General features: G+C 53.5%; 3 protein-coding genes across 17 annotated transcripts in view; 2 read left to right on the top strand and 1 right to left on the bottom strand.

Annotated features, from left to right (window-relative positions):
- Window positions 1-12,729, top strand: part of LMTK2 (lemur tyrosine kinase 2) — a 111,206-nt gene extending 98,477 nt beyond the window's left edge. For 2 of the 3 annotated variants that reach the window (XM_045389467.3, XM_065541679.2), the window contains 3 exons: window positions 6,696-6,828; window positions 7,063-7,305; window positions 8,584-11,056. In XM_045389467.3, coding sequence (XP_045245402.2) covers window positions 6,696-6,828; window positions 7,063-7,305; window positions 8,584-8,612 — 405 coding nt within the window. In that variant the 3' untranslated portion in view covers window positions 8,613-11,056. Of the gene's footprint in view, window positions 1-6,695; window positions 6,829-7,062; window positions 7,306-8,583 lie in introns of all 3 variants that reach the window. The other variant, XM_045389466.2, reaches the window with a different exon arrangement.
- Window positions 12,730-14,518: 1,789 nt separating this feature from the next.
- Window positions 14,519-18,472, top strand: BHLHA15 (basic helix-loop-helix family member a15). Its single transcript, XM_005549103.5, has 2 exons — window positions 14,519-14,553; window positions 15,275-18,472. The coding sequence occupies exon 2, from the start codon at window positions 15,329-15,331 to the stop codon at window positions 15,902-15,904; it is 576 nt and encodes a 191-aa protein (XP_005549160.2). The 5' UTR covers window positions 14,519-14,553; window positions 15,275-15,328; the 3' UTR covers window positions 15,905-18,472.
- Window positions 18,473-18,544: 72 nt separating this feature from the next.
- The window catches only part of TECPR1 (tectonin beta-propeller repeat containing 1), a 42,287-nt gene continuing 38,942 nt past the window's right edge, over window positions 18,545-21,889 (bottom strand). For all 13 annotated transcript variants that reach the window (XM_074034437.1, XM_074034440.1, XM_074034439.1 and 10 more), the window contains 3 exons: window positions 20,926-21,032; window positions 20,682-20,801; window positions 18,545-20,522 (listed from right to left, as the gene is read on the bottom strand). In XM_074034437.1, the coding sequence (XP_073890538.1) occupies window positions 20,409-20,522; window positions 20,682-20,801; window positions 20,926-21,032 (341 nt within the window). In that variant the 3' untranslated portion in view covers window positions 18,545-20,408. The remainder of the gene's footprint in view (window positions 20,523-20,681; window positions 20,802-20,925; window positions 21,033-21,889) is intronic.

Here is a 21,889-nt window from a genome sequence, read left to right on the forward strand (position 1 = left end):
CTGGTTTTGAAGTTGTATCGTTTTTTAGCTGTTGAAGTACCTGCTCCAGAGTTTTAACTGAGTGTTCATGGGATTGGGCAGCATTGTTTCTTGGTTTATCACTATTTGTTAGTTCAGCAAATACTTAACCAGCGCTTACTGTGTAAAGTAGTAAAGGCTGGTGAACAGTCTGTGGGTGCCGGCATTGAGTTATTATTCTACATTGAGTCTTCTTTTGCTTCCCCATGTGGGGGTGTTTGTCACTATCTTCATGGAGAGGACCCTGAGGCTCAGAGTAGGTAGACTTTGCACAGGGTCTGGCCCCAGTGAGTAGCAGTGCTAGGGCTTGACTCAAGTCTCCTGGACTGAGCACCGAGCTTTTCACCGCTGAGCCCTGCCGCCTCTTGCATGCACCTTTAAAATCTACAGCCTGGCATCGCGTTCAGCTGTTGGCGCTTGTGATGTCTTTCCTCAGTTGCACAGTGTTCTTGAGACAAAAGTAGCGGGTAATGATGCTTACTTGCAATTAGCGCGACAGAGTTCCCTCCAGCCTCATCAGTCATACTGTAAACAAGCCCTGAAGACCGGGCACAGTAGCTCACTCCCATCATCGTAACATTTTGAGAGGCTGAGGCAGGAGGGTTGCTTAAGGCCAGGAGGTGAGACTGGTCTAGGCAGCATAAGAAGAACCCATTTTTTAAAAATTGGCCAGGTGTGGTGGCACGCACCTGTAGTCCCACCTACTCAGGAGACTGAGGCCGGAGGGTTGCTGAAACCAGGAGTTGGAGGGTGCAGTGAGCTATGATTGCATCACTGCACTCCGGCCTCGGCGGCAGAGTGAGAGCCTGTCTGCGAGGCTCCCGCTCTCCACCTTTGAGGAGTAACATTCGTGGGCTCCACTTAGGTTTTCTTGGTCGGTTTGTGTTTTGTTTGTTTGCTGGCACTGTCTTTGGTTTTGTTATCAGTAATTAATGGTGGTCTCATAAAATGAGTTGGGAAGTATTTCCTTCTCTGATAGTGTTTGGAGGAGATTATGTAGATTTGTTGATGTTGATCTTTCCAAAAATTTGCTTTTGTTTTCATGGATTTTTTTTTCTTTTCTATTTCATTGGTTTCTGCTTTGTCTTTATTATTTCCTTCCTTCTCCTTGCTTTGAATTTATTTTACTTTTTCTAGACTCTTAAGGGAAAAGCTTAGGATTCAAGTCCTTACTTCTTTTCCCTTTTTTTTTTTTTTTTTTTTTTTTGAGACGAAGTCTCACTCTGTCGCCAGGCTGGAAGGCAGTGGTGTGATCTCGGCTCACTGCAACCTCTGCCTCCCAGGCTGAAGGGATTCTCCTGCCTCAGCCTCCGGAAGTAGCTGGGACCACAGGCACCCACCACCATGCCTGGCTAATTTCTGTATTTTGTGTTTCGTCATGTTGCCCAGGCTGGTCTCAAATTCCTGAGCTCAGGTGAATCTGCCTGCCTTGGGTTCCTGAAGTGCTGGGATTACAGACATGAGCCACTGCACCCGGCCTCTTCTTTTCTAATAATTTAATGCTATAAATTTCCCTTTATGTACTACTGTAGCTGCACCCAGCCAATTTTAATGTGTGAATTTTTGTTTTCATTCAGATCAAAAAGTTTTTTGTAAGACTTCCTCTTGGGAGCATAGATGAATAATACAGTTTAATATATTGTTAATAATTACTAATAATCGGTTAATATATTGTTGAATAAGTATATTGTTTAATTTCTGAGAGTTGGAGATTTTATCGTATCTTTTCATTATTAAGTTTCAGTCTAATTCAATTATGGGCAGAGAACATATTTAATATGGTTTCAATGCTTTTAAATTTGTTAAGGTTTATCTTAGAGCCAGGAGGTGGTCTTTCTTGGTGAATTATTCCACATGTACCTGAAAGAGTGTGTGTTTTGGTTTTGGTGAGTGGATTGTTCTATAAATGTCAGAGTTAATTTGTTGATGGTATTAGTTCTTCTCTATCATTGTCAATTTGTCTGCATACTTGAGAGGTGATTGAAGGCTCCAGCTGTGATTTTAGATTTGTCTGTTTCTCTTTTCATTTCTGTTCATTTTTGCTTCCTGTATTTTGCAGCTCTGTTGGTGCATATACATTTAGAATGATGATATCTTCTTGCTGAATTGACCTTTTTATCCTTTCGTAATGTCCTTCCGTATTCCTTTGTCTTACATTCACAGAGCTGCTCCAGCTTTCTTTTTTCAGAGACAGAGTCTCACTTTGTCACCTAGGCTGGAGTGTAGTGGTATGATCTTGGCTCACTGCAGCCTTGACCTCCTGGGCTCAAGCAGTCCCCCTGCCTCAGCCCTGCAAGTAACTGGGACTGTGGGCACACACCACGAAACACAGATAATTTTTGTATTTTTTGTAGAGATGGGGTTTCACCATGTTGGCCAGGCTGGTCTTGAACTCCTGAGCTCAAGCGATCCACCCGCCTCAGTCTTCGAAAGTGTTGGGATTACAGGTGTGAGCCACTCGCTCCTGGCCACATTGTTTTGGTTAATGTTTGTGTGGTGTATCTTTTGCATCCTTTTACTTTTAATCTACCTGTATCATTATATTTATGAGTTTCTTGTAGATCTTATAATTACGTGGGGTTTTTAAGACTCTTCTGAAAAATCTGCCTTTTAATGGTATGTTTAGATCATTTACATTTAATAAAATTATTTATATTTTGGATTTATGTATACCATTTTATTTGTTCTATTTTTATTTCTATTCTTCCTCTTTTTAATAAATTGAACATTTTTAGTGTTACATTTTAATTTTTCAATTTTTTTTTATACACTGTTCTCTGTGTAGTTTTGGTAGTGGTTGTTCTGGGGGTTACAATGTATGTATTAAACTTCTCACAATCTACTTAGAATCTATATTTGCATATTTCAGATGGAATGTGGAAACCCTTCTGTCACTCAGACCTTTTGCCCTCCGTCCCCATCTTGACATGCTCTTCTGTGTTGCATACATGTACACTGATAACCCCTCAGACATGCAACACATTTGACTTTCTGTCATCAAACACATTCTAAGAAACTCAAGAGGAAATGAATAGTATTTTACAGTTGACCCTGGAGCAACATGGGTTTGAACTGTGTGGGTGCACTTAAATATGGCTTCTTTTCAACCCAAAACAGATCGAAAACACAGTATTCTCGGGATGTAGAACCTGTGTATAGATACGGAGGGCTGACTTTTGGTATATGTGGGTTCCACAAGGCTAACCGCAGGACAGTATGCACAGGTGTGGCTATGCACGGGTGGTCTTGTCACTGATCTCTATTGAGATCGTTTCTGGGGTTGTCCCTTGGTTTCCAAGAAGTGGTGGTTCCATAATTTGGATACCATAATTAGAGGATGCCCAAGTGCTTTATATAAAATGGTGTCATATTTGCATATAACCTACACACATCCTCCTGCAGACTTTAAGTCATCTCTAGATTACTTGTAATACCTCATACACTGTAAATGCTATGAAGATAGTTGTTATACTATATTATTTATGTTGTTGTTGTTGTTGTTGTACTGTTATGTCTTATTTGTCTTTTCTGAATGTTTTCTGTCCTCGTTGGTTGACTCTGAGGAGGTGGAACTCTCTGATCTGGAGGGCTTCCTGTCCTTCTGTTGTTTTTCATTATTGATGTTCCAGGTTTCCTTCTGGGACCCTTTCCCTTCTAATTAAAGAAATTTAACTAGCTTTTCTTTTCTCTCTTTTTTATAAAAAAAATTTTTTTGTAGGATTCCTTTTATTTTTAAATAAATTATCTTAGTGTTTTTTTCCGTCTAAGACTGTCTTTATTTCACACTCATTCCCGAAGCCTATTTTCTCTGAGCATAGAATTCTGAGTTGATAATTGTTTTCTTTCAGCATTTTAAAAATGTATCACTTCCTTCCACCCTCCACGGTCTCTCATGAGAAATTTGCAGTCACTCAGATCATTCTCCTAGAAGTACAAGTGGAGCGTCCCTTATCTGAAATGCTTGGGACCAGAAGCATTTTAGATTTCTGGTTTTTTCAGATTTTGGAATATTTGTATTATACTCACCAGTTCAGCATCCTAAATCTGAAAATTTGAAATCACAAGTGCTCCAGTGAGCACTGTGGGCGCCATATCAGTGCTCAAAAGGTTTTGGATTTTGGAGCATTTTGGATTTTTGGTCTTCAGATTTGGGATGCTCGAACTGTAATACATCTTTTATCCCTGGCTGCTTTCAGATCTTTAGCTTTAGCTTTCAGCAGTTTGATTATGGTGCATCTGAGGGTGGACTTCTTTGTGTGTGTGTCTTGTTTTGTTTTGTTTGAGACAGAGTCTTGCTCTGTCACCCAGCTGGAATACAGTGGTGTGATCATAGGTCACTGCACCCTTGAACTCCTGGGCTCCAGTAATCCTCCCTCCTCAGCCTGCTGAGTAGCTGGGGCTACAGGCGTGCACCACCACACCTAGCTAATTTTTAAATTGTTTGTAGAGACAGCATCTCACTATGTTGCCCAGGCTGGTTTTGAACTCCTGGCCTCAAGGGATCCTCCTGCTTCAGCCACCCAAAGTGCCAGGATCACAGATGTGAGCCACCCGCCCGGCCTAATTTCTTTGTATTTATCCCATTTTTGTTTTGTTAAACTTCTTAAATCTGTAGTTTTGTATCTTTCACCAAATCTGAGTTTTCAGGCATTATTTTCTTCTAGTACTTTTTCTGCCCCACCTCCTGTCTCCTCTCCTCCTGGGACTTCAGGGTTAGGCCCTGAGCTCTGGTCCTGTCTCACAGGCTCTGAGGTCCTGTCTCACAGGCTCTGAGGTCCTGTCTCACAGGCTCTGAGGTCCTGTCTCACAGGCTCTGAGGTCCTGTCTCACAGGCTCTGAGGTCCTGTCTCACAGGCTCTGGTCCTGTCTCACAGGCTCTGAGGTCCTGTCTCACAGGCTCTGAGGTCCTGTCTCACAGGCTCTGAGGTCCTGTCTCACAGGCTCTGAGGTCCTGTCTCACAGGCTCTGAGGTCCTGTCTCACAGGCTCTGAGGTCCTGTCTCACAGGCTCTGAGGTCCTGTCTCACAGGCTCTGAGGTCCTGTCTCACAGGCTCTGGTCCTGTCTCACAGGCTCTGAGGTCCTGTCTCACAGGCTCTGAGGTCCTGTCTCACAGGCTCTGAGGTCCTGTCTCACAGGCTCTGAGGTCCTGTCTCACAGGCTCTGAGGTCCTGTCTCACAGGCTCTGAGGCTCTAGTCCTGTCTTCCTCCAGGTTTTTTTTTTTCTTGCTCTTGTTTGAATTGGGTGATTTCTGTTACTCTGTCTTCAAGGTCCCTGATGATTTCCTTCGTCATCTCCATTCTGCTGTTGAGCCCATCCATTGAGTTGCTAGATTTTGGTTATTGTACTTTTCTCTTCTGAATTTGGCTTTTTGTCATTCTTCTTATCATCTGTTCCTTTGCTAAGATTTTCTCTATTTCTATTCATGGTAAGTGTCTCCCCTTAGCTGTAGGAGCATTTTTATAGTAGTCCCTTTTCAGATAATTCCAACATTGGTGGCACCGTGACACTGGCACTTGTTGATTGTCTTTTCCCAGGGAAATCGAGGTGTTCCTGGTTTTTTGAATGCAAAATAAGTTTAGCTTTTGGACCCTCCTATCATGTTAGGCAGTCTGTGCCGTGTTTAAATGCTGTGAATAATGTTGATATTTTTATCTTAGCAGGCCTTGACCCCGTGGGCGCAGGCCACAAGTTCCAAGTAGCCTTCTGTGGGCTGTGGTTTCAGTGTCAGTTCCCAGTTCCCCTTTCAAAGCCTTCGCTGTGCTGTTTGAACCTGCCCCATGTGTGTGCCCCTCACTCCACCCCGGTCTCCCCTGAGGTTCATTTTCAAAGCTTTGGTGTGTTCAGAGTCAGATCTGCCACGCACAGCTCAGGGGTAAGCGCAGGAGCCCCCCAACAGCCTCATAGGGTCACCTTTTTCAGCTCCTCCCTCTTCTGTTATATCCCTGATACTTGCAGTTCTTTGGGCCTCTCCTTTCTGATCCCCTAGCTAGAAATTTGAGGCTTTAGTTACACGATGCGCCATACTTCCTGCAACTACACGCACGTCTGGAGCCAAGCAGTGGGAGGACAGAAGGGGAAAAACCCAGTGAGGGTCCCCTCCCACTCGGGATCACAGTCCTCCAGTGGAGTGGAGGCTTTATGGTCCTCAGCATTATAGACAGCTGTTGCCCCGGGATTGCTTGGGACTGGAGAGCAAGAGAACAGAGAAAAGAAGAAAGCTGGAATTTCCCCCTTCTCTTTCTGAGCATCACAAGACCCCCTTCCTGCTCCGAAGCCAGAACTAAGGGCTTCTCCTGGAGCGCTCTGTCCAGGGTGGTGCCCACTTTGGATCCCGGGCTGAGCTGAGTCCAGGCAGGGGATTGTGGAGGAGAAGCCGACACACTTGGTGCTGGTGGGTGGCATCTTGAGTGCTGCCGCTCGTCCCCGCCTGCCTGCTGCTCTGCGCTTCTCTGCAGCCTCAGAGAGCTGCTTCATGCCTCTGCCGAGGTCAGAGCTGCAGGACGAGGGAGAGACAGGGCCTTGTGTCTGTCTGTCCTCCCAGGCCCGGGGCCGCCCTTGTCTTGAGACGCTCACTTCTCAGTCTGTCAGTCCGATGCGCCTGTCAGTGGGGAAGCGGTCACATGGGGTTCCCGTGAGCAGGCCTTTGCTGACGGGAGTTTCTGTTTGGCTTTTCAGGAGACCCCAACCAAAGAGCTGGGGCCCTGTGGAGGAGAGGCGTGCGGCCCTGACCTGAGTGGCCCAGCCCCGGCCTCAGGCTCTCCCTACCTGAGCAGGTGCATCAACTCCGAAAGCTCCACCGACGAAGAAGGTATTTCACGTCATTGACTAGTTTTAAGGGAAACTGAAAAATTGAGTCATGTAAAGGTTTTTTGAGGGTAACTTACCATGTTGCTTTAATGACGCCCCCCTGACATGGGCACAGCGCTGCCATCTGCCAGTTGGGCCGGGCTGTCTTCCGACCCGCAGGGTGCACCTGCGCAGAGCCTCCCCCTCTGCCTCATCGCGCGGTGATAAAGGGTGGGGTTTTGTTTTTTATTTCTAGGTGGCGGCTTTGAGTGGGATGATGACTTCTCCCCAGATCCTTTTATGTCAAAGACAACAAGTAACCTGCTCAGCTCCAAGCCTTCTCTCCAGACATCCAAGTACTTTTCCCCACCACCACCAGCCCGGAGCACGGAGCAGAGCTGGCCGCACTCGGCGCCTTATTCCCGGTTCTCCATCTCTCCCGCCAACATTGCCAGCTTTTCCCTCACACATCTGACCGACTCGGACATCGAGCAGGGCGGTGAGAGGCGCCACGTGCTGGGGGTTGGGGGTGTGGGGTTGGGGGTGGGGTGCTGCAGCTGGGCAGACGGTGGTCTTGCAGGCTTGATAATCTCATGTCTTCTTCACATTTGCTGAGTCGATTACAAACTCGTTTTTTTTAAACTCCCATCATCAGCTGGGTGCAGTGACTTCTGCCTGTAATCCAAGCTACTCAGGAGGCTGAGGTGGGAGGATCAGTTGAGCCTGGGAGTGTGAGACCAGCCTGGGCAACATAGTGAGACCCCATCTCTACAAAAAATAAAAACTAAAAAATTAACTGGGTGTGGTGGTGTGCACCCTCACTTCCAGCTGCTCAGGAGACTGAGGTGGGAGGAATGCTGGAGCCCAGGAGTTCAAGGCTACAATGACCTGTAACTGCACCACTGCCCTCCAGCATGGGTGACAGAGCAAGATCCTGTCTCTAAAATAAATAACACTGCCAGCATCCTGAGCGTGCTCTCGGGGCCATGCCCCTGCCTGTTTGTTGTGGTCACACTCAGGCTCGTTACTGTCCACCCTGTGGGGCCAGGCCGAGGCAGAGGGGCTCTGGTCCCAGAAACGCCCAGGCTGTGCACCGTCTCCTCTTTTTCTCCTGTGGCTGCATAGTCCCCCTCCACACTCTTCTCCTTTCCCAGAGAGAACCCACTCTTCTGCAGCCTCGTAAGAACACTTGACCCCTGGCCTTGGGACCAGCCCACACGCCCACTGGTGCTGCCCCTGGAACGCTGGTTTTGCTACTGAGTCTTGGTCCTGGTGTGGCTCGCAGGCATAGGGTGGGGTGAATGGGCAGGGGCCGTTTGAAGTGGAGGTATCTGAACATAGGGAGCCTTCTTTCCCTGTCACTAGATTGAAAGATAAAGGTTAATAAGCTCATTTTTTGATTGGAAGTTTACAGATCAAATAATAATTATGGAATACAAAGAGGCTTTGTTTGCATCGGCGCTAGGCTTCATTTGTGACGATTAGATAACACCTGCTACCTGCCAGTGTGTTGGGGCAGATGTGTGGATCCCAGCTGACTACTTCTGCACCCTGACCCTTAGCGCCCAGCTGGCATTTGAGCCTAGCAGATGTGTTGGTGGGAGCGTCGGGCAGCTGCTGCTTCTGAAGGAAAGGACAGGAAGGGCGGCTCAGGCGGTGCTGAGCTCAAAGCACCCGCTTCTGTTCCCGTGGTGCAGCGCACACACCGTCCACGCCATTCTTGTCTGATCATTTTAAAACTCCAGCTTTGTCGTCTCACTTCCTCTCTCCTCAACAGGAAGCAGCGAAGACGGAGAAAAGGACTAGGTGGCTGCCAACGCGCACGCTCGGGTCCGAGGCTGCTCCCCTGGAGCGGCGCCCCTGCGCCCTCAGCCCGAGCAGCGACATCCACTCGCCATTTGCTGATACGAGCTTGGGAGGAAGAATCCAGAGGTGAAGAGGGAGACGGCTCTGAGCTGCGTTCAAGGCGGGGCCCTCGGGAGCCCAGGTGGGGAGCGAGGCTGTGTCCGGGAGCCAGCATCCCTCGGTGCCCCAGGCACCCGCGGCCTCCCAGGCAGTGCTCCCGCGCTGGCCGTCGGGGGAGGCAGGGGCGCAGCCTCCGTGTGCATGCGTGTGTGGAGCTATGCGCGCCGCGTGTGGGCTTTCCACAGGGGCGTCTCTGCGTCCACGCCTGTACATCCCGGCCCACGTGTGGGCACCACAGAGGACACGCGAGGGGAATGGTCACCAGTGAGCCATATTTATTATTTCTAGAGAAATCACGAATTGCTTTCTGTAATTGCACTGTGGATAAATGTTCTGAGAGTCTCCATTGTTGTACAGAATCTTAAATTATTCAAGGAAAATGAGGCAGGTCAAGCTGATGCTATCCACTAGTTTGATTTTTTTTCTGTTTTATAGTTTGTGCTGCATGGTACTTGTAAAGCTTAAATATTTTGAGTGTTCTACTGTGTCTAGGATTGTTGGGATTGTACATATGGTACTCTTTCATAAATGATAAATGATTCTGAATGTTAGTGTTTTATGTTCATATAGGAAATATTTTCAGTGAGTCCAAAATACCACTGTTTTGTTGATGGAATCGAATGCATTTTTGTCTCTTCTTGATGAAGCGGCTTCCCTGCAGCAAATGAGGCTTCTCTCTGAGGAGCTGAGAGGTCTTGCAGCCTCTCCTTGTCATTCTCCCACCCCACGTCCCACTTTTTAAAGCCCTTTTGGTAAAAACCGGCAGGTTGTGGCCCCAGACCTCAGATGGACCTGGCCTATCCCTGGGGACGTGCTGGGTGGCGGGTCGGGAGAGCTGCACCCCTCACGGGGCCGCCGCACCGCTTCCCTCCGCGCAGCTCTTCTGCCTGGTTTTCGGAGGCCAGGCTCCTGGGAAGCTTCCGTGTTCCCGTCCTTCCTGCAAGAAGCCGGGGAGCTCAGGCAGACACATGTCCGCAGAGCACGCCAGCTGTGGAGGACGGGTTGAGGTGATGATGCGTGCACACGTCAGGTGGCGGGGACTTGAGCTTTAAAAAAACTCCACAGCCGAATCTTCTCCGAGCCGCTCCGTGTCACATCCAGCTGGGCCTGGCCAGTCTCAGGTTATCTCCGTGGGATGAGATAACACCACATCCTGCAGCTGTGAAGGGGGACAGACAAGGGACGACGGCAGAGCATCAGCAGCTGACACATAGTCCGGATCGGGGACTTGGGTGGTCCTGTGTGGCCCGGGACTCATCTCACGGACCCTCCATTCTGCATTAAGCCCCAGGTTCTCTTCTGGCTTTGAAAGGGCCCGAGTGCTCCCAATGTAGCTTCATCACGTCGGCAGGAGCCCCAGCGGTCATGGGCGACCTCAGGCCTCCCTCCCTGAGTTCTGCTCTGACATAAAAAGTCCCCTGTGGCTGGTGCAGCACAGCCGTGCTGGGGAGGCACCCGTTCCTTCGGGGGTCCTCGGGCCTGCAATCCCCTCACACTCACTCTTCACCCCACATATTTTCCGGTGCTGATACGTTTCCAGACTCCAGCGCAACCTGGGGCACTCTCCAGACCCATGCAGGGGCCGCCTGGGGTACACGGAAGGAAGCTGAGTCCTAGTGGAAAATGCAGGTGGACGTTGCCAGAGTGTGCACAGCAAATGACCTTCATTGCCAGTTGCGCCCCACTCCTCTCATTTTTTATACTAAGCAATAACTTTCCAAAGCAAGAAGTTCAGGATGGAGAGAGTCCCCTCCTGTCTAGGCATGGGGTGGACGCGGTGCCCGCCTGGGCTGTGCGGGGAGTACCGCTGGCTCTCGGGATGCGCGAATTTTTTTTTTTTTTTTTTTGTAATTAACAGGGCATTAGAAGATGATTTTGCCAAAATTGTCATGACTGAATTCTTGCTGTGGGGACTTCCTGAGTTTTCTCAGTTTTTACATCTAAGATTAGTCTTGGCTGAGGAGAAACGAGACGTGATTATACTACTTTCAATTGCAGGTTTAAGCAGTTCAGATTTAATGACCAAAGTCATGCAGATCCATGGAATCTGTCGTCGTGTTATACAGTGTCAGCCTCGAGTAAATTTATTGACGTTCTGGGGCTGTCAGTTTTCCACTAGGATTAAGATTTTGGCTAGGCACAGTGGCTCACGCCTGCAATCCCAGCACATTGGGAGTTTGAGGCGGGCGGATCACTTTGAGCCCAGGAGTTCAAGACTAGCCTGGGCAACATGGCAAAACCACGTCTCTACTAAAAATACAAAAAAAAGAAAAGAAAAAATAAAATACTAGCCAGGCACATAGTGGTGTGCACCTGTAGTCCCAGCTACTTGGGAGGCTGAGGTGAGAGGATGGCTAGAGCCCAGGAGACGGACGTTGTAGTGAGCTGAGACCATGCCATTGTACTGTAGCCTGGGTACAGAGCCAGACCTTGTCTCCAAAAAAAAAAAAAAAAGATTTTCGTAATTCCCATTTTTATTTATTTTGAGTCACTCATAATTAATTGCCAAAAAAGCATTTTATACATTGAGTTTGGGGGGGTGGTGGATCTTAGTGTGGTGTTGCATGGAGGGGCGAGATTTTATATTTATAATCAACACGTGGGTTAACATGTTTTTTTGAAATCCAAGCAATACACAGGAAACTTAAGTAGAATAAAAATTCCAGCCCATTTTTGAAATGTCAGCATGTGCTGTGTTCAGGTCAGATTTTTGTTGTTTGTTTTGTTATTTTTTAACTAATAAGTTGGTTATCAGTGGTGGGTTTTCAAAACGTACTTGTTCTAATAAGTTGTGCAATGAAATAAATCAGTGGCGTTCTCTGGATGATGTGGGGAAGGTTAGCATATTTTCTGGCCTTCTATGGGTAGCAACCCAGAATCAATCTGAATTAGACCTATTTTGGTGGAGTTTGTACATTTTAAATCCTATAACAAAAATAATCTAGCTTTCATTTCCTTCCTAGCTAGATGCGAATTTGTCTTTTCAAATGACCCTGTCAATAAGCCAGAAAGGGCAACACAGAAAAAGTGCTCCCCAAATCCCTTCTGAGACTTGGCCCGTGTGTCTGGACGAGAAGCCATTCCCCGTAAGGGTGCAGAAAGCTCGACCAAGCCGAATTGCAAACAGCGTTCGTGCTATTTTTAAATGTACAGGTTCGATCGTTTCTATAGAAATGGGTTTATCTAAGAAAAGTCTTGGTATGTCTTGCTGCTGTAAAAGGCCTTTCGGAACCCCTCCTTTTATTCCTGTTCCCCGTAGGGTGTTTGTAGAGTTAAGGACCTACTGCATGTCTGTCCCCAGGGCCCCGGTGGAAGGAGGGCAGCGCCTGCTCTTCCCCGACTCAGCCCGTCATCTGAAAATTCAGAAGTGAACCAAGGGTTAGACGCCAAAGGTTGGGCTTCTGTTAGAGTGGCTTCAACACGTGAGCCTTATGAGAAGTAGCCTTAAAAAAAGAATGGGTGTACGCAGTGACTTCCGATGGAAATCTCCAAAACAATATTCCTAAGTAGCAATGGGGTTGGCTCAAGTCTTTATTAACAAAGAACATTCTCTTTCATCTATAAAAAAATTCTTAAAGATGCGTCGACAGTATTGAATTACCAGCAGCCTGTGAAGATCAGCTGGACGGGTGTGGACACGTGCTGGTGAAGCGCACAGGCTTAGTGGGCTGAGCGGGATCTTGATCGTGGGGCTGGTGTATGGATCCACCGTGGGATTCCGTCTGCAGAGGAGGATGTAGGGGGCCGTCACATCCCCCAGGCCTCCCTGCTGTCTCTTTAACACAGGCAAAAAAGGTCCCCGGCAATATAACAGTCAATGAACTTCCAGTTTAAATTGTGTACATTTTTAAATTGTAAGATTTTTACTGTATATTGATGCATAGTGTGATTCAATAAATTGCTTGTAATTTAAAAACTATTTAATATTCAAAATAAATATAGTTATATATTTATAAAACTCTGTTGCCGCGTTTCTTCTATGTTTTGTCCATGTGCAAGGACCTGGGTGGGTGGCCTGGCCCTGCCCTGCTGGAAGCGCCCACAGCCTGTGCCCGGGGCCCCTGCCCTGGTCCCTTTGGAGCTTGTGTGCCAGGACAGACTTAAACTCCCCACACTCCTGAGGACATAAAGCTTTGTGTCACCACTGGAAAACCAAACCTGTTTAGTGTTCGTGCCCCCTTGAAGCATGTCTATAATCCATGCCTTTGCACTCTCATGAATTTCGGAAGCATTTTCATTTCCAAAGACCTCGATTGGCCCAGCCTCAAATGAGCTCTAGGCCAAGAGAAGAACTAACCTTGGCTCCAAGCCAGCCTTTCTGTGCCCACCCCCTGGCCCCCCACCCCACCCCACCATGGCTCCTCTGAGTCCCCACCCAGAAGTACTGAGACAGAGCAGCGAGACCCATGAGTGTGGAGCTCTGGCCTGCCAGCCAGCGTGACACTCACAGTCACCACACCCCTAGCAGCCCCGAATGGTCCCTCCCTGAGCAAGATGCTGCTTTGGCTGGGCGTGGTGGCTCACGCCTGTAATCCCAGCACTTTGGGAGGCCGAGGCGGGTGGATCACTTGAGGTCAGGAGTTCAAGACCAGCCTGGCCAACGTGGAGAAACCCCGTCTTTACTAAAAATACAAAAATTAACTGGGCGTGGTGGTGCATGCCTGTAATCCCAGCTACTCGGGAGGCTGAGGCAGGAGCATCGCTTGAACCCGGGAGGCGGAGGTTGCCATGAGCCGAGATCATCTCGCTCCACTGCACGCCAGCCTGGGCAGCAAGAGCGAAACTCCGTCTTAAAAAAAAAAGGCGTTCCCATGGACAGCCTCCCCACCCCCAACTCGGGGTCCGCCCCCAGCCCGTAGGAGCCCCAGGTTCCCCTAAACATCCCGGGCAGCGGGGCGGGGGAGCCCCTGGGAGATGCCGGCGTTTTCGCGGAGCGGCTCGTCCCGGAGTGCTCCTGGGACTTGGGCTCTGTGCTGAGCCTGAACCGGGGCTGCCCCTCCGTCCGGCTGCTCCCAGGGACCTGTTTCCCCATCCGCGGAATGGGCCCGGGGCCCCGCCAGGAGTGGAGAGGCCGGGGAAGGAGGGCCGCGGGAGGCATGGATGCGGGGGTGCTGTGTCGGGGGGAGGGTCGGGGAAAGCGGGTGGGGGGAGGCTGTCTCGGGCACAGATGTGGGCTAGGCGAGTGGGGAAGGTGCGGGTGGAAATTGAGGGGGAGGATGGGGACAAGCAGGTTGTGGGGAGGCTGTCGGGGGACGGGAGTAGGGGAGGTGGGGACGCAGGCTGTCTCGCGAAGGCTGTAGGGGGAGGATGGGGAGAGACGGATGGGGGGAAGCTATCTCGGGGCGGGTAGGGGAGGCTATAGGAGGAGGAGGGGGAGAGGCGGTGGGGGAGGCTGTCTGGGGGAACGAGGGTGGGGGGCTGTCGGGGGAGGATGGGAGAGGCGGTGGGGGAGGCTGTCTGGGGGGACGAGGGTGGGGGGACTGTAGGGAGAGGATGGGGAGAGGCGGGCGGGGGAGGTTTTCTGTCTTGGGGGCGGGGCGGAAGCTGGGGGCGGGGCTGCGCGGCCACCTGGTCTGGAAGCCCCAGGCGCCGGCCGCCCGCCCGCAGGTGCCGCCACCGCTGCCCGCGCCAGCCCGGGACACCCGGACCTCGGCCCCGCCCCGGCCCCGCCCCCGCCCCGAGGGCTCATTTGCATGCGTCCGCGGCCCCGCCCGGGGCGGCTAAAGCGACGTGTCCTTGTCCCCCGTGGGCAGCCTCGGTGCGTGCGGCCGCGGATCCCCAGGTAACCCGGGAGCTGGGAACTCGGGTGGGGCCACGGGGAGGGAACCCAGGGGCAGGACCTGGCGGCGGGGCTGTGGGGGTTGGGGGGAAACCCGGGTGGGGGACTTCTGGTCTGTCCGGAGCCCCCACGGGGGCCATCCACGTGGTGGGATTGGGGGCTGCCGCCAGGCCCTGGCCATTGCCGACCTCTGACCTCCACGGCTGCCCCATGTCTGCAGCGGTTCTGGCCCCAGTGCTGTCCCTGCACGTGTCACGTCCAGCGGGGCAGGACAGCGAGAGCCTGGTGGCTGGAGTCACTGCCCGCCCACGGGGCGAAGGAGTCAGTGCCGCCTCCGGCAGAGGCGCCCCCTAAGCTAGGGTGGGGGACGCGTCTCAGGGTGGTCTAGGCAAAGTGTCAAAGGTCACCAAGCTCAGGAGGCACTGGGGGGCCGTGAGGGGCGTGAAGCCAGAGGAAGATCTAGGGGCCAGGGTGAGTCGCCCAGGAGGAAGGGGGACGCAGGGACAGGGACAGGTTCCAGAAGTCTGTATGAGGTAAAGCAGGGGCGTGGGGTGGGGTCAGCCCAGGGCTAAGCGTGTGAACAGAAGGATCTCCAGTCGCAGAGCGCCACCCCCTGCCCCTGGTACCATTGTTGTCAGCAAGTAGGAAGCTGCCGGGGACGGCACCCCAGAGGGTCCCCTGGCCATGTGGGGGTGACCAGAGTGTCCTGTGTTCTGGATTTCAGCTCCAAGGGCCTCACCTCCCCGCCGCCACCTCCTGGGACAGCCAGTCCAGGGCCATGAAGACCAAGAACCGGCCCCCGCGGCGCCGGGCCCCGGTGCAGCACACAGAGGTCACCCCTGGGGAGGGGACGCCAGAGGGGTCCCTGCCGAACCCGGGGCCAGAGCCGTCCAAGGGTCTGCGGAGCCGGCCGGCCCGGGCTGCAGCAGGGGCGAGGGGCGAGGGCGGGCGCAGGCGTCCAGGCCCCTCGGGACCCGGTGGCCGTCGTGACAGCAGCATCCAGCGGCGGCTGGAAAGCAACGAGAGGGAGCGGCAGCGGATGCATAAGCTCAATAACGCCTTCCAGGCCCTCCGTGAAGTCATCCCGCACGTGCGCGCCGATAAGAAGCTCTCCAAGATCGAGACACTCACACTGGCCAAGAACTACATCAAATCACTGACGGCCACCATCCTGACCATGTCCAGCAGCCGCCTCCCGGGCCTGGAGGGGCCGGGCCCCAAGCTCTACCAGCACTACCAGCAGCAGCAGCAGCAGCAGGCGGCTGGGGGCACGTTGGGGGCCACCGAGGCCCAGCCCCAGGGCCACCTGCAGAGGTACTCCACCCAGATCCACAGCTTCCGAGAGGGCACCTAACGCCCAGCCCTGGGTGGGGGTGGAAGTGGCCGCGGCTGCCTGGCCTGCTCCTCCCAGCCCCAGTCCCTCCAAGCCGCGAGCCCCAAATGGGCGGGGACACCCCACAAGGACGCGGCCTCAGCGGTTCCATTTTCCCCCGAACATTCAGCCATTTCCCTGGAGCAATTTTTCCTGCCCCACTGGGGACCAGCGAGTGGCCTAGTTGAGGCCCCCTGGAGAGCGGCGTGAGGCCCAAGCCTTTGGGTAGGGCCCAGGCAGATCTGGATTTTTCATTGAGCCAGGCAGTCTCCTTGAAAAGGAGGAAAAGTTGAAAAACCTTCTTAGCCTTGGCACCAACGATTCTTCACCCTGACTTCCTCCAGGGCAAGGGGAGATCCCAGGAAAAGGGTTACCTGCAGGTTTTCCGAAGCCAAGGCCCTGGCAAGGGACTCCCGCCTCCAACCTTCATTGTAGGGCTACATGGGGCCTGGGCTCAGCATCCGCATTTGGGGTAAACTGAGGCCTGGGACAAGCCTGGCAGAGCCCAAGGCTGCTCAGGGAGTGGGGCCAATCTGAGATGGTTGGAGCTGCCAGAAAATCTAATCAGATGACCTCAAATTCATCCTCAAAGGTTGAATAGTGGGGAAGAGCTGGAGTCTCTTCCTCCCTCCTCCCGAGTGGGGGCTCCTGGATGTGGTGACCCCAGGCTGTGCCTGGTTGTGGAGGGTCTGGGGCAGGGTGTGAGGGGTGCTGTGGAGCTGGAGCAGGAGACAGGGCTGGGTGTTCCTGGTGCAGCCCTTCTGGGCATGGGAGAGAAGCCCCAAGGCCCTTTCTTGCCCCCCAAGAGTGGCTCTGAGGCCTCCTGCTCAGCCCCGGCCCGCGCAGGGACCAAGTATGCCCCACTCCAGCCCCCGCCACCGCCGTTACTTATTCTCACTGATGTGGGGTTATCATATAATTGGCACCATGCTGTGTCTGTAGGACATTACGATGTGCTTGGGTCCTGGTCTGAGTTGGCAGCCCGTTGGGTCTCTCTGCCTGGTGGAGCCTTGGGGTGGCAGGTATATCCCTTCCCCCACCCAGGTACTTCATCCTCATGGCTGGGCCTGGCGGCTTGGCACGTCTCTGCCGCCCCAAGCCCAGCTTCCTTCTGCTGGGCGTTCCTGCCCCACTGGCTCTGCCGGACTTGGCCACTTGGCTCTCCCCTCCCTCATGCCTCTGCCCAGAGATGTCCTGAAGGCCCTCAGGGCCAAGCTGGCCCAGGGATGTGGCTGCCACAGCTGAGACCAAGGGCCCTGGTTGGCCTGTCCCCACCAGGTGGCCTTGCCCTCCCCAAGGTGGGGGTCGTGGTGCCAAAGGCTGCATGTACCAGCAGGCTTGGGGTCACGCCTAGCCACGTAAGGACACAGGTACCCTGAGTATCTGGCATTGGCAGCTTCAGGCCTGATTTTCCTGGTCAGGGCCCCTTAAGGTGGCCCGGGCACGTAGGTCTCATTTCGATGAGCCTTTATCAGAGGCCTGGTCTGGTCCTGGCCCTACCGCCCCGGCTGCCCTTCAGCACAGCTCGGGGTGGGGACTCCGGGATGCTGGGTCTGCCCCTTGGGAGGGGGCAGTCTGGAAGGTCAGGGTGGTCCACCACTGTGGGCTGAGATTGGATGCAGGTGGGAGCTTGGGACAGCGAGAGCTCGGGGCTCCCCTGCTGTGGGACACCTGCCCAGCAGGGACTCAAGATGACAAAGACCTCACCAGCGGGGGTACTCAGGTGCTACAAACCTGGCAGCTCTTGTTTCCGGCTGAGCCATGGCCAGAGCAGGGCTCAGTCCGCCCCTGAACTTGCTGAATGGACCGACAAGCTGAGCCCGAAAGCCCAGAAGAGCCTCGGTCCAGGAGACGAAGACTGGACCCGGTGTCTAGCACAGCCCAGGGCTTCCCGGGGGGCAGCAGGAGGGCCTGGGGGTCACCGCCTTCAGGACAATGGCCTCAGTGGCTCTTTCTGCCCTGAACTAGCACCCGCACCTCCTCTGCTTCCTAAAGGGTGACCTGGGCCGAGCAGCCAGTCCTTCTTCCCCTGAGGCCAGAGGGGACACCCTGTGGCCACATCACACAGGATACTCAGTAGCCATAGTCTCGCTTCGGGGGTGTCCAGTGTTTCAAGGAGGAGAGGGGACAGGGGCCAGGCCCACTCCCTTGGCCCTCCTCTTGGACCCTAAGGCCAGGCTGGATCCTTTTATCCTGTGGGGAGCCCCTGCCTCGGCCATCGGGCTGAGTTCCCTCAAGTCCCCGCATAAGTGGGTGAGAGACCCACGCGCCGTCCCCCGGGGCTGTGGACGCACCCACCCTTCGGCAGACAGATGCCCTGAGAGCTCCGGAGGCGCGATCCCCATCCCCACCCGCGGAGAAGCCAGAACCGCGATTGTTGCGTCTGGGAAAACCCAGCCGGAGCCGCACGGCCCGTGCCCCCGCTGTAATTGTGCTGAAAATGATTCTCAAATGACCCAAACTGGCTCTTATTTTTTCTAATGGCCCTCTCAAAGTATTCATGAAATTGATGCTGTGTCATAAAACAAAAAATAAAAGATTTCACGGCAATGTCTGCTTCAGGCACGCGGGGAACCACACGTTTTAATCAATCAATGTTATCGATAAAAACACCAGGGCATGGACACTCCAGGGGAAATGTTTATTGAGTAAAGCATCTGAGGAAGTGATGCTGGGCAGGTAAACAGTTGGTGCTCAGCAGCGAGAGGACGCGTCGCTCTACCGTTCTGCAGGGTGACGCCCTCCCCCTACCTCACTGAGAGCCACGTGCAGACACAGCAGGCCACAGCAGAATGCACAGGTCACTGTTGTAGGGGAACAAACCGTAATGCCCAAAGAAAACCTGATAGAGAAATGTAAACAGACAGGACAGGGTGGTTCCAGGTGGCCGCCACCGTCAGGACCTTCCCGTGATTGATCTGAGAGCTTCCCAGCCGGCGGCACTGCGACCCACTTCCAGAAACACCGGAACACCAGGTCTCTCAGATGCCGGCGGGCGGGGCCCCAGGGAGACCTTTCTCAGCATCAGCTTTTGGGTGACAAACCCCATATTGTACAAACACAACGGACCCCCTGCTGACAGTGAGACCAGGACCCTAGGAAGGTCAGGTGATGGCACAGTCATCCCCTCTCCAACCGGGCAGAGCCTGGGGTTGGGCTCTGATGACCTCCCGGGCAAAGTGTCCAGGTGGAGGAAGCAAACCCCCAAATGGGGCACAGAGGGATAAAAAGCAGCTGAGAGGCCGCTGGATGGGTCGGGGCCACTTGGCCGACGCTTTCTGCCTCGCCTGGCCGGGCCGGGCTCTCGCCACAGGATGGAGCGTGACTGTGCGCCCTGCTCCATGTGCAGGATGGGCTGAGGGTCCGTGTGCACAGCCCATGGCCACCGCTGACGGACACAGTCCTGCTCCCCGCAGGAGCCTGCAGTCTGCACCCCTACAACATGATCTGATCCAAGAAGCCCCTGTCCGCCAGCACGTCTGGGGAAGGGGCCGGAAGGGGGTTGGTGACGGTGACTGCGCACACGGACACTGCCTCCGGCCACAGGGCAGCCTCTCATCCTCTCCCAGCCTCCTGTCTGGTACCCCGGCCCCCTCAGGGAAGAGAACATCCCATCCAATCCCATCTACTCCAGTGTTATTTCCAATCTGCTGTCTCCTTCCTTCACTTTTTTTTTTTTGAGATGGAGTCTCACTCTGTCGCCCAGGCTGGAGGGCGTCGGCACGATCTCAGCTCCCTGCAGCCTCCGCCTCCTGGGTTCAAACGATTCTCCTGCCTCAGCCTTCCAAGTAGCTGCGATTACAGGTGCCCGCCACCATGCCCTGCTAATTTTTTTTTTTTTTGTATTTTTAGTAGAGATGGGGTTTCACCATGTTGGCCAGTCTGGTCTCAAAACTCTTGACCTCAGGTGATCTGCACACCTCAGCCTCCTAAAGTGCTAGGATTACAGGCGTGAGCCACGGCGCCCGGCCTCCTTCCTTCACTTTTGAAATGAAAGCCTCTTTGCAAGTCCTGCTCTGAGAAATGGTCACTGCATATGGTAAAGAGGCCCTGAGCCCCACAGCCATCTTGCTTGGTCAGGGGTGGCGGGGCCCGGGTGCTGTCTGAGATGCCAGCTCAGGCGGGCTCCATCCTGGGCTCCGCTGCCCCAGGCCCGGTGTTCCTGGAGGGCTCCAGGTTCTGGGTTCTAGTCCTGGAAAGGCAGGAGGGAGAGGGGAAGGGAAGGGTGGGAGGCCCCTCCCACCCCATGCCCCACACCACCAGGGCTCCTTGCAGACGGGGACATGTGCAGGAGTGTCCGTGGAGCTTCACATTTCGGGGCCGTCTCTACCAGTGCCTGTGAAGTGGCCGCAGCCTTGGGGCCAGGTTCCCTCCAGAGTCCACCAGGGCGACATCGCTCTCACAGTACACACTTCAGCACAAGAATGGCTCAGCCTTGATCGCCCAAACCGGGCACCATCACTGCATCTAGGTGCGTGGGGGAGCCTCAGCAGCAGACGGGGCCATGGGCCTCTGGCGGGGCACTTGGCTCCTGCTCCTGGGACGAGCTCCGGGGGGCCCTGGTGGCATTGGCCCGGACAGAGATATGGTCCCAGCCTCCCTGGAAGGAGAGAGCTATGTCACCAGGGGACTCGGGGACTCCAGGATCCTGGAGGGGCTCTGCCTGGGGGCCTCCCTCCAACCCAGACCCCGGGTCCCAGGGGACGGTCCCACAGGACACAAGGTGACCACACAGCCCCAGACCATGGCCCCCGCTCACCCCGATGCCGTAGTCCCAGCCATGGCCCTTGGGCTCGTGGGGCTGCACGCCCGTGCGATGACACACCGTCCCCCGGCTCAGGCTGTGGCTGCCCTGCACTTTGTTGGCGATCACCCAGACCTGGAGCACACACCCCATGAAGCTCTCAGCCCCAGCTGCCGTGGGACGGCTGGGCATGGGATGGGGGAGACCAGAGAGGGAACCAGAGCACCCCAAGCGCCCGATACCCCCTGAGCACCCCCACCTGGTCCAGAGGCCCCACGGACACTCGACACACGTTGTTGGACACGTGCTCCCAGCTGGAGCCCTGCGGGTAGCTGGGCGTGATCCCCTGGCGATACCACAGGTTTCCTGGGGAAAGAAGCAGTGAAGATAAAGAGAAAGACCTTCCTGGCCCCTCCTGCCCGTGCGGCCCAGCAGCCAGTGGCCAGGCCCCGCTCTAACCACTTCAGAGTTTGGGAAGCTGCCGGGGAGGCAGGAGGGTCCTGGCCCCTGAGTCAGGGCCACAGCCTCCTCCACTTCTCCACACTCAGGAGCCTGGGCTGCGGCCAGCTCTGCCTTCTGCACACTCAGGGCGTCCCCCAAGCCTCATAATCACCCTATTGTGCTGGGCACGGCCGGCGTCCTGATCCTCTTTCTGGGGAAGCAGAAACTGTGGACAAGGGAAGTCCTAGCCAGAGCAATCAGGCAAGAGAAAGAAAGAAAGGGCATCCAAATCGAAAAAGAGGAAGTCACGGTGTTTCTGTTTGCCCATGATAGGATCAAATACCTAGAAAACCCTAAAGACTCCTCTAAAAGACTCCTAAGTTTGACACATGAGTTCGGGAAAGTCTCAGGTTACAAAATCAATGCACACAAATGAGTAGCACTGCTACATGCCAGCAGCAACCAGGCTGAGAATCAAATTAACCCCTTTTACAACAGCTGCAAAAAATAACACAAAATGCCTGGGAATGTATATAACCAAGGAGGTGAAAGATCTCCACAAGGAGAACTACAAAACACTGCTGAGAGAAATCAGAGATGATAGAAACAAATGGAAATGCATCCCATGCTCATGGATTGATGAGTATGGGATGAATCAGTGGAAAAATCAATATCATGAAAATGACCATACTGCCCAAAGCAATCTACAGAGTCAATGCAATTTCTATTAAAATACTGTCATCATTTTTTACAGAATTAGAAAAAAAAAATCCTAAAATTCA

This window comes from Macaca fascicularis, chromosome 3 (genome assembly GCF_037993035.2).
Source record: "Macaca fascicularis isolate 582-1 chromosome 3, T2T-MFA8v1.1".
In the NCBI taxonomy this organism is placed as follows: Eukaryota; Metazoa; Chordata; class Mammalia; order Primates; family Cercopithecidae; genus Macaca; species Macaca fascicularis.

Coding starts and splice junctions, on each gene's coding strand:
- BHLHA15 (XM_005549103.5), top strand. CDS start 15,329: ATGAAGACCAAGAACCGGCCCCCGCGGCGCCGGGCCCCGGTGCAGCAC.